At 41.2% G+C, this 13,508-nt stretch overlaps 1 protein-coding gene across 1 annotated transcript in view; it reads right to left on the bottom strand.

The window, feature by feature from the left end:
- Positions 1–5,884: 5,884 nt before the first annotated feature.
- Positions 5,885–13,508, bottom strand: part of ZC3H12B (zinc finger CCCH-type containing 12B) — a 31,339-nt gene continuing 23,715 nt past the window's right edge. The window contains exons 2-5 of the mRNA XM_065900982.1: positions 10,923–11,062; positions 9,253–9,487; positions 8,486–8,592; positions 5,885–7,305 (exon numbers count right to left, since the gene is read on the bottom strand). Coding sequence (XP_065757054.1) covers positions 5,885–7,305; positions 8,486–8,592; positions 9,253–9,487; positions 10,923–11,062 — 1,903 coding nt within the window. The remainder of the gene's footprint in view (positions 7,306–8,485; positions 8,593–9,252; positions 9,488–10,922; positions 11,063–13,508) is intronic.

The raw sequence follows: 13,508 nt of genomic DNA, 5'->3' as shown, positions 1-13,508 counted from the left end.
AGCTTAATAAGGAGGTGACTTTACTAGTCAAAAGAGTAGAAGGAAGGTAAAAGTCTGGAGGGTTATAAGAAAGACCATGGCATGTTGGGGCACCAGTGAGGGGTCCAGAATAATTGGAATATGGGTTAAGCGAAGAACATGGGAGGTCCTGAGGCCAGAGAGGTTAAGCTAGAGAGGGATATTGTCAGACTAATTGATTTTCTGCCTGGGATTAGGGAGAAGCATTGGACATTGAATTGTCCCTTCTTAGAATTCTAATTATTCTTATCACTTCCCCTAACCTCACACTGTCACTGCCCTCTAAGAAAGGGAATTCATTTATTTTCTAAGCATGTTTCATTCCCTCACTGCAGTGCAAGTTCCAGAAGACAGGAACTGTTTCCTCCTCTTCAGTCTCTCCCTAGTCCAGTATAGGCCAAGCTCCTATTTGGTACTCAGTAAGAATTTGTTGTATGTATGTCTGAGAAATGTGAGAGGAGACAGCAGGAGTAAACAGACAGAAGAGGAAAAGGATGGGGAGAGATGAGCACACTTAGTCCCAAGAAGGATGATAAAAGAAAAAAAGATTCACGAATACTAGCCCCTTCTGAAGTCTCCTAGCCTGGGGTCCCCTGCAGCCACTGTGTCCACCTCTGCCTTTAGAATGAGACTGACCTGTTGTGTCGGGGAGGGGAGGAGGAGTGCAGGGGTAAGGATGAGGCTTCAGAGAGACCTAAGGGAAGAGCAGATACCACTGTGATAAAGGGCTCACTGGCCTGAGAGCAATGAGGCCTGGGGTTCCAGTCCTGGCTTTGCCATTAACTCCCTGTTAAGCCTTGGTTGAATCTCTTCAGTTCTTGGAGCCTCAGTTCTCATACCTATAACTTGATTGAGTCCATGCAACTGAGCACTCCCCATGTGACTTCTCTGTGAACTGTAGGGTGCCAGGCTGCTTCTAGCTCTGATATTCTGGCTATGGCTCGGCAGATGATGTCTCTGTGGACCTGAGGCTATTCAGGGGGGAAACAGTAGGCTTTTACAGAAATAAGCCTGAGCCCTGAGCCCTCCACCAGTTTCTGACCCACCAGTGAAGGCCTGGTCCAGCCCAGCCCTGCGGGAAACACCGACTGATTAGCACTTATAGATGTGTTAGTATACAAAAATTAGAGGGCATATGTTTACTGTGATGAAATTCAGATGAACTCATTTGGGGAGATCCCTCCCATTATAGCTTATCTCAAGATGCAAATCCCAAGGACAGAAGTCTAATTTTTTAGGAGCTGAGTGTGTGTATTTATATGTGTGGTATGGCTTTTGTTGGTGACATTCTTAAAGAAACAGAGCCCTTAGTGGTTAGTAAACAAAACATTTATGCAGTAATTAAGTGTGGTTACAGTTCATTGTTGTCAATGACAGCATTTTCCATCATGATGATAGGTGAAACAAATTAAAACCTCATGAAGTAGTCGTAGCACATTCATGCTAGTAAGAACATACTGCAAAGCATTGCACATGCATTAGAGGGGCAGACAAAACTGGGGACACGATATATTTTCACTCACCTCAGGTTAGCTTTGTGTATTTTGTCGTTGAGACTTACATAATGTTTGGGTCAAACAAAAAACCCAAAGAGATTTTATAAAAGTTTATAGCCATTATACAGTATCATTTAACCCCACAAATGGATAAAGCAAACTACTATAGCTCAGTGATACACAAACCAGGACTAAAATTAGTCAATCTGCCTATGTATATAGCTAGCTACACTATGATAGATATGGAATATGCTGAGTCTTTTGGCATCAGCTATTTAGATAAGCAGGTTCCCAAAATATACTAGTTTGGTTTCCAATGAGAACTAAGTGTAGTGCCTTTTCAGTTGAAGATTATGCACATCTCAGTGTCAGACCTGAGGAGAAGCAAACTAGGGGAAGGCAGAGAAGGGTTGGGAGGACACCTGAGCAGGGCTCTTTGGACAGCTTGACATTACTTTCCCTGTGCAGTTCCAGACGTAGTTCACAGAGTTAAAGTGTATTGAAATTGTTGGCCCTCAAAAAGGGTGTTTATACAAAGTCCCATACTTAAAGCATAGATAGAACAGTAACTGAGCGCCTCTCAAAATGAACTCTTCTATATTAGAAAAAAACCCAGTGCCAAAGGTTAATGGATATCAGTGTTTGAATTACTGTATAAAGATAATTTATTCTAAAATAGAAAAAAATGGATTTAGAAGTATTCTCCTGGAAACTAGCAGAAAGAGAGAGAGAGAGAGGATATATAGATGATATAGATATAGATATATAGATGTATATTTCATTACATAGAAGAAAAGTTTTATATACCATTTCCATAAAGCATCTGTCATCCTCCCATTTCTTGCACCTTAAGAGAGAATGCAATGGCTATATGTTACCTTTGAAAAAGCTCACTTTCCTTTGAGTTGTTTTACAGAAATGGTGCCCTGGATTGACCATGCCACTCCAGAGTCACACTTCTTCAGATCAAAATAAAAATAACAACAACAAAATCACAAAAAGAAAAAAAATTCACAAAATCTACAAAATATAAGGCCTGAATAAGCACAGACTTGCTATGAGTTCAGAAACTCAGTGAAAGAATTAAAATTACAAAGCACCTCTTCAAAATATACTTCTTGAAAACCACACAAAACACTGTGTAGTAACCCCTGCTTAGTGCTTGGAGGTAAGCATCCTGAAGGACACACACTTAGCCCTAAGAAGGAAGCTTGATTTTATTATCAAGGGAGCCAAAGGGGTTCCAGGCTTTCTTTGTATTTACTGTTTTATAATTGCAGACAAAATGGAAGTCAAGAAGTGTGCAGACCTCAATTCATTCATAATTGTACAGCTCCATTTATATATATTTTTTAAAATATTTATTTATTTATTTTGGCTACACCAGGTCTTAGTTGCAGCACACAGGATCTTCATTGTGGCATGCGGGATCTTTAGTTGCAGTACATGGACTTCTTAGTTGTGGCATGCAGATTCATTTGTGGCATGCGGACTTCTTAGTTGTGGCATGTGAACTCTTAGTTGTGGCATGCATGTGGGATCTAGTTCCCTGACCAGGGATTGAACCCAGGCTCCCTGCATTGGGAGCGTGGAGTCTTACCCCCTGGACCACCAGGGGAGTTCCCAGCTTGATTTGTAGATTCTTGCAGATGAACCACTAACACTGACACTTTTTTACACAAAGTCTCTTTTGCAAGGATATATTAAACTTAACAAGCTAAAGAGAAACTTATGCAATATAATGCTTGAAACTGTATGCACAATAGCTGTTGGACATAGTAATAAAGAGGCCTTGAAAAATTGTCTTTGTCTATAAACTGCTGCCCTTTGGAAATAAAAGCTCTCTCATGACCCCTGGGCTACTCCCTTGTGACACACAGTGCCACAAACATCATAGTGAAAAGTCAATACCAAACCTAGTTTATGATGAGTTTTGTACATTTGCTTCTATACAATCAGGAAAAAAAGAGATACAATTTGTATCAACAGAAGGTCATTTCTGGTTATTTGAGGCATTGCTCTTAGCCGCTTTGATTCATACACATTTTATGAGAAGAATGACAATTGTTTTTGGAAATAAGAAATACATACGCTGCCCTAAAAATATTTCCTGTATTGGGAGGAGCTTACAATTTTTTTGAGTACTAAACATGAACATGTTCCAGATGAATTGCAGCTGACAAGATTAATCTTGTGCTTCCCTGTACGTTGTGCAGCTAGTGGATACAGTGGTGTCATTGATGGTTTTGGTAGGAAGATGAACTAACTGGCACAAAGGCAGTAGAGTCATCTAAGATTGTCAAATACCCTGATTTAGACATGGGACAGATTTAGAAGGTCCAAGAAGCTGAAGGTATAAAATGGTGTTTGTGTGAAATAGCAAGCACATCACTCTCTATGGACCTACCTGACAGAAAATAATTTTACATCTCAGTATGCTGAGGGATAGAAAGATCAGAGGGTAGGAGATGAATGTGAACTGTGGTTAACTGAAGAGAAACACTGAGATGAAGTTTTGATCAACTAGGACAGAGACACAAAGCCAGAAAGCAGCATGCAAGCCATTATCAAACCACCAGAAACAACCCTGACTACAGTCTCACATTCGGAGTGTTTCACAGTAAGAAACATTTATAGGCAGTGTCACACCTTCTCATGAAGAAACAAAAGGCCAAGACCAGGCCTTCTCAACTTTCATGAAAAAACGACCATAGAAATTAGCAAGTTCCAGCTCAAGAAATACTGAGCTGGTCATGGTTCAAAATGTTGCAATATACAATGGATTCAAAAAGGGGTTCATTTAGTGCAGCTGTTAAAAAACCAAAAACAATAAACGCCTCTTCTAGAGGCATTTAGCTACAAAGGTTCCCACCCTGAGCAAGATACAAGTTGCGCAAATGGTGCCCTCAACACAAAGTCCTGCCTTCTTTAGTAATGCATTTAAGAATTACCTAAGGTCAAGCGCACACTCTTTGTGTGCATTTGAAGTGTGTAACTGAGCCAGCTATTAGCAAAGATGTAGCATCCCCTTTTGGAAGCTGCCTTTTTCCCACCTAGAAAATCCCCTAATTTTGTTTCCTAAAGAAATTCTGCTCCACCAATGATCAACCTTATTGCCCAAAGGGTGGATGGAAGGACAAAGTGGATTACATGGCTGTGCATTACATTTCATCCTGTAGTGTTGAATACTGCATAGGTCAGAAGTCCAAAGAGCATCCATTAGACCCTCCTTGAATGCAGCTTTTGTGTCCATCATTTAATGCCAAATGAGTTTGGCCATCTCTCCTGGGATTAAGGGAAGCGGATTCTGGTAGGAAATCCCTTGGTCCTGGTCAAACTCTTCTGTGCTTGTCTAGCACACGCATCTACTATGCTTGGAACTTGAGCTTATCCATCAGCTCCTCTGCAGAAGAAGGCTGCAATCTGATCCCTAATTTACTGAGGTGAAGAGACTGAAAAGCTAAGAACTGTCAATAAATGTTGACAAGTAAAAAGTGCAAAGGAAATAGAGCCAGTTTGCTCTGGTGCCTAAGAAAGCAATGTTCAAATATTAGGATGTAGTTTCACTTTCAAAACTAGTTGAAACTATGAAATGTGACATAAAATCAAGTCTGATTTGTGATCTACACAGCTGTAGACGAAGGGCTGTGCAGAGCCTGTCTTTTTATCATCACTATATAAAAGGTTATATAGAGATATACACACACACCTCTCAAACAAATACATACAGTCATACATGCAATATAATTGCTAACAATAAGTTTGAAATATAGCTCTAGAAGCTTCGATGTGACCCTATAGCTCGGTTAATAAAGGTATTGAATGGTCAGATATCCATGCAATAAAGTATGCATTTACTTTTAAATACCTTTAAATATTCCTATTAAAAATCCTAAAAGGTTAATTCAACATATGGATTGATCCTGATGCTCTTGCTCTCTAAAATTAGATATATCATCGATACTTTGTAATATAGAATGTGTGACTAAGAAAACAGTTGGTAACGGAATCCCTTGGAGTTTCTTGCATTTGGACATTTCCCCTGGGTTTTGTCCTCCATTACCTGCATGGTGCAGTGTAAAAGGGCATAGGACTTGGAGTCAGAGGACTTGGGTGTGAGTCTTTACTTGGTCACTTGCTAGCAGTGTGACCTCGGCAAGTCACCTAATCTCACTGAGCTTCAGTTTCCTTGTCTAGAAAGCAAGACTTTAGTAAGACTTACCTCACAGGGTTGTTATGCACATCAATGACATAAACACTCTGTAACTTGTAAAGTGTAACACAAAATTATTAGTTACTATTATCATAGTATTAGTGCATTATTGGTATTCATATTTATATTTGTAAAATGAAATAAGTCCTATGTCATGTCAACGTGCAGCCCTAAGCTTAGAAACAATCAAGGCTGCTAGTTGCTGGGCATCTGCTGTGTGGGGATTCTTCTCCATCACTGCAAGGACGATGTTTGAAGGGAAAATATTGCAGAGGTTCTTGTAGGTCTGATACTGGTGCTCTGGGATCATATGCTCCCTGGAATCATTGCACATTCCAACCCAAGGATTCATCCAAAGCTGCTCCATCTTTTCAGGCACGCTCCGTACCATGACTGGCTCATAGCATGGTTGCATGAGGCTGTTACTCAAGGGATAGGAGTGGTAGCCATAGGAGTCAGTTGCACAGGGCAGTGGGTCCCAGCTGGCATGTTGTTCCCGGCACAGAGGAGGGCGTCTTTGCCTCATGGGGTTGCTCTCATACAGACGGGAATCAGAAATGCTGTCCATCCGAGTCATCACTAGGGCACGTCCTGGCTGGGGAGTTGCCCCAGGATGGATATTGGGAGGCATGGGATAGTCTCCAGGACAGCTGGAGTGTGCTCCAGTTGTCGGGTGCTGGGCATGCAGAACTAAGTGGGGGACTGATTGCTTGTTGGGGGCTTGCTTAGAGTCCTCTGGGCCATAGCTCTGCACTCGCGTTAAGGCTTCATGGTAACCATGAGGAAAAGGCTGAAGATGGTTCTGAGATGCTGAGCGATGCAGCTTCAAACTACCTTCAGGATGAGTATCAGCTACAGCCAAATACAGGTTGTTGTAAGAGGAATAGCTGTCGTTCCTGCTATGGCTCATACGATTGTCAGGACAGAGGTTGGGATTCCGGGCATACAACCCCCGGTCTGTTTCAGCCATGTAGTACTCTCTATTATGCATGCTGTTGATGTTCAATTTGGAGAAGTCACCTAACATTGAATAGTAGCCGTGGTCACCCAAGGACTCAAACTTTGGGTATTGCTCAGCGTAGCTAATAGGGGTCCCATGGCTATTGGTAACCAGGATCGGGGGGTACTGCATGCTGGTCATGTGCTCCAGTGAGGACTTCTGGTGGGAGAAATGAGAGGATCCTGGCACTGGGCTGCTGGCTGAACGGGTGTTGAGTGCACCCACTGCATGGCTTTTGGCAGGTGGGATTGTGGGGACACTTAGAGCAGTCACAAGTGAGGGGACAGAGCTGGCCTCAGGCTTACGGGCAATGGACAGCCATTCCTCAGGCTCCACAGCCACGGAACGGATACTGGGATCCGATTGGCGCTTGGGGGCCACACGTTTGACTTCTGAGGTTATGTCACCTTTGGTACTAGACAGCCCTGTGCCACATTTGGCCAGGGTGCCTTCACTCATGGTTTTCACTGTGGACAGTTTGGCACTGATGCGGAGCTCATCAGCCACCGAACGCTGCGGTTGGTTGGCCCGCTCCGGATGGTAGTATTTGCACTTGTGGCCGTAGGTGCATTTTTTGCCTGAAAAATAATGCCTTGTGGTAAGACTCTCTCTCAGAGTAGTGCAACTCTCTGTGCCAGAAGCTGTCGTAACAATCTGGTCACTCAGGTTAGAGTTTTACTGTTTGGGGTTAAGGCAGAAAATTAACTGTTCATAAAGATGGGAGACACAACACCATGGTGGCATCACACACTGTGAGGGGAGAGAGAAGTGGAAACCTGGGGAGGAAACTGCAATGTGAAAGCTAAGAGTTGAGCCATTGAACAGCCTTCATTTTCCTGTAATTCACAACTTTGCCTAGGTATAACCCACATGCTGAGGCAGTGTAGGGCAGCAGCAGGCAGGGTGGTTCAGTGCAAAGAGCACCGGCTTGGAGGCCGGTCAGACCTGAGTTTGAATTCCAGCTATGTCACTTACTAGCCCCGTGACCTTGGTAAGCGATTTTACTTTCTGTGCCTCATTTTCCTATTCTGTAAACAAGGTTAATAATAATGCCTTTATTATAGGGTCATTGTGAGGATTAAATGAAAATAATGAACATGAAATACTCTATGATATGAGTAAATGATAGTTGAGAACAAACACCTAGTCATCCTATAAATAAATGACTCTCCAAAAATAGTGAACATTCAAAGTAGCCTCAGACCAGGCATCCCATGTCATATTATTAGGCTCACAAACTTTGTATCCTAGGGACTTGGGTAAGATCATGAAAGCACTCTAGAAAACTATATTTTAAAAAGGAAATGAAAATAAAGTTTGAAAGCAAACTGGAAAGTACAGATTGGAAGAAAAGGGTATTATTAGTTGACAGAGTGTGCAGTCACCTGCCTGAAAGACATGTCCTTCTTCAGGCCAAACCCAATTTGGCATTGCCCTTTCTGATTCCATAGGCCAAGTGGGTTTCTGCACTTCCCTACACCCAGCAACACTGCTCAGGACAGAGGCAGCTAGAACACATGCATCATTTTAACTAGTGACAATTATTCTTTCCTTCAATCCTAGTTACCTTTTCCTCATGTAATTTCTAAGATGTTTCTTTAAATGCCTAGCTGATAATACACGAAGACACAGACTTTAACTCAGAAAGTGGACAAGCCAGGATTTTCCCTTTGGAAGGGAAACCTTGAAGAGAAAAGTATTCACAGAGTTCTCATGTTTCTCTCAGTACAGAACTTGGTTCTGCACATAGGTACTCACCATAAGGGCATGGTTGCTTCTTGTGTTCGGGGACAACGGGTCTCTTTCTTAAGAAGTTTTCAAGGCTTGGGCCATGGCGTCCTAAAGGATCATCTGGAGGCATAAATCTGAAAGCAAGCAAGCAAGAGGCAAACGTCTTCCATTCTGTCTCCACTATCCCTTATCAGGAGTTCAGACCATCACTACCTCTTGCCTACACTGTTGTCACAGCCTTCTAACGGCCCTTCCTGCCTCAAGTCTATCTTCTGCTAAGCCAGCAGTTCTTCCCTCTGTTTCCACTTTAACACAAAAAAGGAATGATTTTTCCCATGCATCATTCTTCTGTGGATTATAAGTTCTAGCCATACTGGCATGCCTGCTGGTTCCCCCAACATGCAATCCACTTTCACATCTTTATAGCTTTATTCATGATGTCTTCTTTACCTGAAATGCCCAGCAGCCCTCTTTTCTCTGCAGTAAACTTCATCTCAAATGTTATCTCCTCTGTGAGGCTTTTTCCTATCATTTCACATAGACAAAGTAATTTAAAAAAATTCTAACCATAGCACATATCATGACACATTGTGGGAATCTTTCTCTTCTCCAGTACACTTTGAGCCTCTTAAGGGTGAGTCCTGTTACTCATTCAGCCTTTTATCCCCATGGTGACCAGCATAATGCACTGTACACAGTAAGTGTCCAGCAAATGTTTATTGAAATGAAATGAAATCTATCCCTAGTAGTAACTTGGATTTAGGCTATTCAGAGCCTACAGGAAAGAAACATACTTGTCATTCACAAAAGAATACATCAGCAACCGCTCCTCTATAAACTTCTTCCATTCTGGCTTTTCAATTTGAAGGTCTCGGTAGTTATCATTGGATACAATGATGCCATCAGAATCAAAAGCCAGTTTGACTATGAACCGGTCATCATAGCAAACAACTCTCCTGCCCTGGACCCTTCTGGATGGTGTGAAGACAAGAATCTTTTCCTTCTCCAGTTTACGTAGGATATCTTGATCTGTTGAAATACGGATTATATGCCAGAGGGTAGAAATAACCTTTGGAAATCAACAGCATTATCCCCATATTACAAATACAAAAGTTGGTACTAGATTAATATATTATTTGCCTGTAGAGAGAAAGTGGCCTCTATTCCTGGCTATGGCACCAATTTGGATTGTGACCTTAGGCAAGTTACCTTCCCCTTTGCATTCCAGTTTTCTTTCTGATAAAATGAAGGAAATAGATTCAATGACATCTAAGTTTTTAAAACCTACCATGAACAGTGAGAAATAACACTGATATCCTAGCATTCTTGAGGCTTGTTTTGCCCTTTGGCTGAAGCACCAGCTTTTGGTTGCTGAAGAAACCAGGGCAGTATGCTGAGGATGTATCTGCCAGAAGGAGAATAAAGCATCCCTCCTAGGGACAACATTTTTGCCTTCTGTCTGAGGGAAAGCCATGACTAAGGAAAAACATTAAGCGGTAGCACGTGAGTACTGACCCCCTTTCCTTTTAGCTTCTTAATTACTGAGGAAAGAAGCCAGGATCCACTCTCAGACTGAGGCTGGAAGCCTGTTCAGCAGCTGGCAGATAGCTCCATGACACAGTTCTGACAGCCATTCACTGAACCTTCTCATTTTGCACAACAGGCAAGAGCTGATACTCAGAGGACTGGGGTATTTATGCTCTCAAATGCTGTAAAGAGCTAGCTTCATATACTACTACAAGTGAATGTAGTGATCCTCCTGCCAATAGGGCCACATCATGACTTTTGTGGACTTTAGGCACTTTTGCCTTCATGGGTCCCTTCTTCCATTAAAGAAATATTAAAAATTATACTTTACAACTGGGTAGTATAAAAACAAATAATCCAGTTAGGTACATTATTATATATTCATTGTTATATTCAATTTTCCCCTCTGATGTTAAAAAAATAATAAAATTAAAACTTTTACATGGGACCCTAAAAGTATCTATCATAGGCCCTAGGCACTGAGCCTCCTGTGCCTCATGGATAAGTTCGCTCTGAATGCCATGGGACTTTTCTCTTTTTCTATTCTACCCCCTAATCTGCAAATCCCACAGTCACTTATCTGGTACAGAATAAGATCCATTGTCTACCATGGTTTCTTTAGTATTTTGGAAAACTCAGATTCATCCCCCTTTAGTCTGAAGTCTGTGGTCAAATAGAAAAAACACTCCTTTTTTTCAACTGTGTGCTTTATTCTTTGCTTGAAATTGAAGTCTCTATTTAACTGCTGTATGCCACAGCAAAATGGTTTATTTGGATCAGGAAAAATATGCTTTAAAATATACTTAATAAAAACATTTTAAGTATACTTAATAAATTTAGAAAAGTAATTATCTAATTTGGGAGCATCAAGCTCTCCCCAAACTATCTTGCCAGCTTTGCCTCTGGATGAGAAGAAATGTCTTATATGAAATGGTACCTGTAATTGGTGCATCAGGGCGGGATTGCTCCTTTCTCCACGCAGGCACAAATACAGTAATGTCTTTATGGCCTTTATCTAGAAACCATTCCACAGCAAGTTGTATTCCTCTGCAGGAGAACTCTTCTTTATTCCCATGGCTTCAGGAAGATAGAGAATGAGAGTAGAGAAGATTGACAACAGGTAGCAAAGAAATACTCGGAACAGGCTTTTTCTTAGCACCAAGGCATTAACGACAGACATATTGTTTCTTGAGGATGGCAAAAATGTATTTTTTAAAAAAACAAATTCTTTTTTATTCCATCATTACAAATATTGCCGTTATTATTACACATGCATTCAAGGCCACAGGTAACACCTCCCAACTTATAGCAGCCTTAGTGACTATTTCCTATCATTATTTCCATTTTCTCTCATCTCTTTCTGTTTCTATTACCACTTTCTTTTCAAAGATTCAGATATTTATCAGATGAAAAAAGAAGAGGTGTCACCAGAGGTTTAGATAAAGTTTATATTGAGGATTAATTGGAGATGAATTTTAAGCACATATAGTAAGCTTAAAAAACAACTGATAGCAAAAAAGGCACACATAAATGCTGACTGAAAAGTTATCACATTTAATTAAATATGATGTGCCAACAAAAGTCACAGTCTTGAAAATTTTAAGATGTGGGAAATGCTCACAGTGTAATGCTAAAAGAGAAAAGAAAGGATTTGGACTACATGTAATGTAATCTAAATTTTATAGAAGAAAGTATATGTACAGTATTCTTTCCTTATTGTGGCTTCACTGTGTGCAGTTCCACTTACCCACGGTCAACTGCAGTCCAAAAATATTAAATGGAAAACTCCAGAAATAAATAATTCATAAGTTTTAAATTGTGCACCATTCTGAGTGATGAAATCTGGTGCCATCCCATTCCATCCCACCCCAGGAGGTGAATCATCCCTTTGTCCAGCATATCCCATCTCTTGAGTCACTTAGCAGCATCTCTGTTATCAGGTTGGCTGTTGCAGTATCATAGTGCTTGTGTTCAAGTAACTCTTATTTTACTTAATAATGGCTCCAAAGTGCAAGAGTAGTGGTACTCGCAATTTGGATATACTGAAGAGAGGCCATAAAATGCTTCCCTTAAGTGGAAAAGTGAAAGTTCTTGACTTAAGGAAAGAAAAAAATCATATGCTGAGGTTGCTAAGGTCTACTGTAAGAACGAATCTTCTATCCATGAAACTGTGAAGAAATAAAAAGAAATTCATGCTAGTTTTGCTGTTGCACCTCAAACTGCAAAAGTGAAGATGGAAAAGACACCGAATTTGTACAGTGATATTTAAGAGAGAGACAAACTCATACAACTTTATTACAATATACTGTTATAATTGTTCTTTTATTATTAGTTGTTGTTAATCTCTTACTGTGCCTAATTCATAAATTAAACTTTATCATAGTTATGTATGTATAGGAAAAAGCAGAGTATATACCAAACAGGGTTTGGTATTATCCCTAGTGTCAGACATCCCCTGGGGTTCTTGGTACGTAATCCCCGGGGATAACAGGGGACTACTGTAAAAAGTTAGAAAAACTATTTTAGCAGGGAAGAGCCAATTTTGACTCCATACTGGATCTGTTTCTTTGACCTTAGCATTTGCTTTTGGTTGCTTTTGTTATTATAGCCATACATATCGGCCTGCCTCAGGGAACCCTACCCACCTGTGAATGGCTGCAAGAAAAAAGAAATTAACACATCCCTTCCCCAAGGCTGGCCATTCCAGAAGATGTTTTTCAAGACTGATGGCCCTTTTTACTTTACTTCCTCCCCACCTCTCCCTCTCTATTCTGACTTTTTACTTTACTTCCCTTTCTGATTCTATAAAAGAAACTGGCATCCAGACCCCAATAAGATGGGTTTTGGGGGGACCCTAGTCTGCCATCTTCTCAGTCTGCCGGCTTTCTGAATACAGTAGCTATTCCTTGTCTGAACACCTCGTCTCCCAATTTATTGGCCTGTTGTGCCGTGAGCAGAGCGATCTTGGACTCGTAACAAATTTAGCTTAGCCAGCCAGGAGCCTTGCTGCTTGTGGCTAGGCGGCGCCAGTCAGGGAATACTGGGGCTAGGCCCTAGCAGCTGCGGGGACCATTTGTCCTGAGGGTGTTCCCTTCAAAATTCCCTGAAGCGGCACTGGCTACCCCAGCTCTTGGCAGTTGAAGCAAGGAACCGACAAACTTCTATAAATCCACAGACTCGATTTTGGAGAGTAAGTCGCTCTGCCGTGCACATTAGAACATATTTCCCCCTCAATTTGGGCTTTTCCTTTACAGGACAAACCAGTTTGTTTGACTGGGGTACCCTGTTGGAGAGGGGAATTGTTGTTGGACTCTACCTGATTTGGGGAACCGGTTTGGTGGGTTTGGTTTTGGTTTTGTTGATGTTGGAATTTGTGCTTTTTGTGTTGGAATATGTGTCTTTTGAGTTCTGGTGTTATAAAACTTATAAAAATGAGAAATACTCCATCTATCCCAAAGGAGAGCCCTTTGGGGCGTATATTAGATAAATGGGCAAAACATAGCTGTGAGCCTATGACTAAGAA

This window comes from Phocoena phocoena, chromosome X (genome assembly GCF_963924675.1).
Source record: "Phocoena phocoena chromosome X, mPhoPho1.1, whole genome shotgun sequence".
Taxonomy (NCBI): Eukaryota; Metazoa; Chordata; class Mammalia; order Artiodactyla; family Phocoenidae; genus Phocoena; species Phocoena phocoena.
The sequence above is the reverse complement of the archived record's forward strand: the minus strand, read 5'-3'. Positions and strand labels throughout refer to the sequence as shown.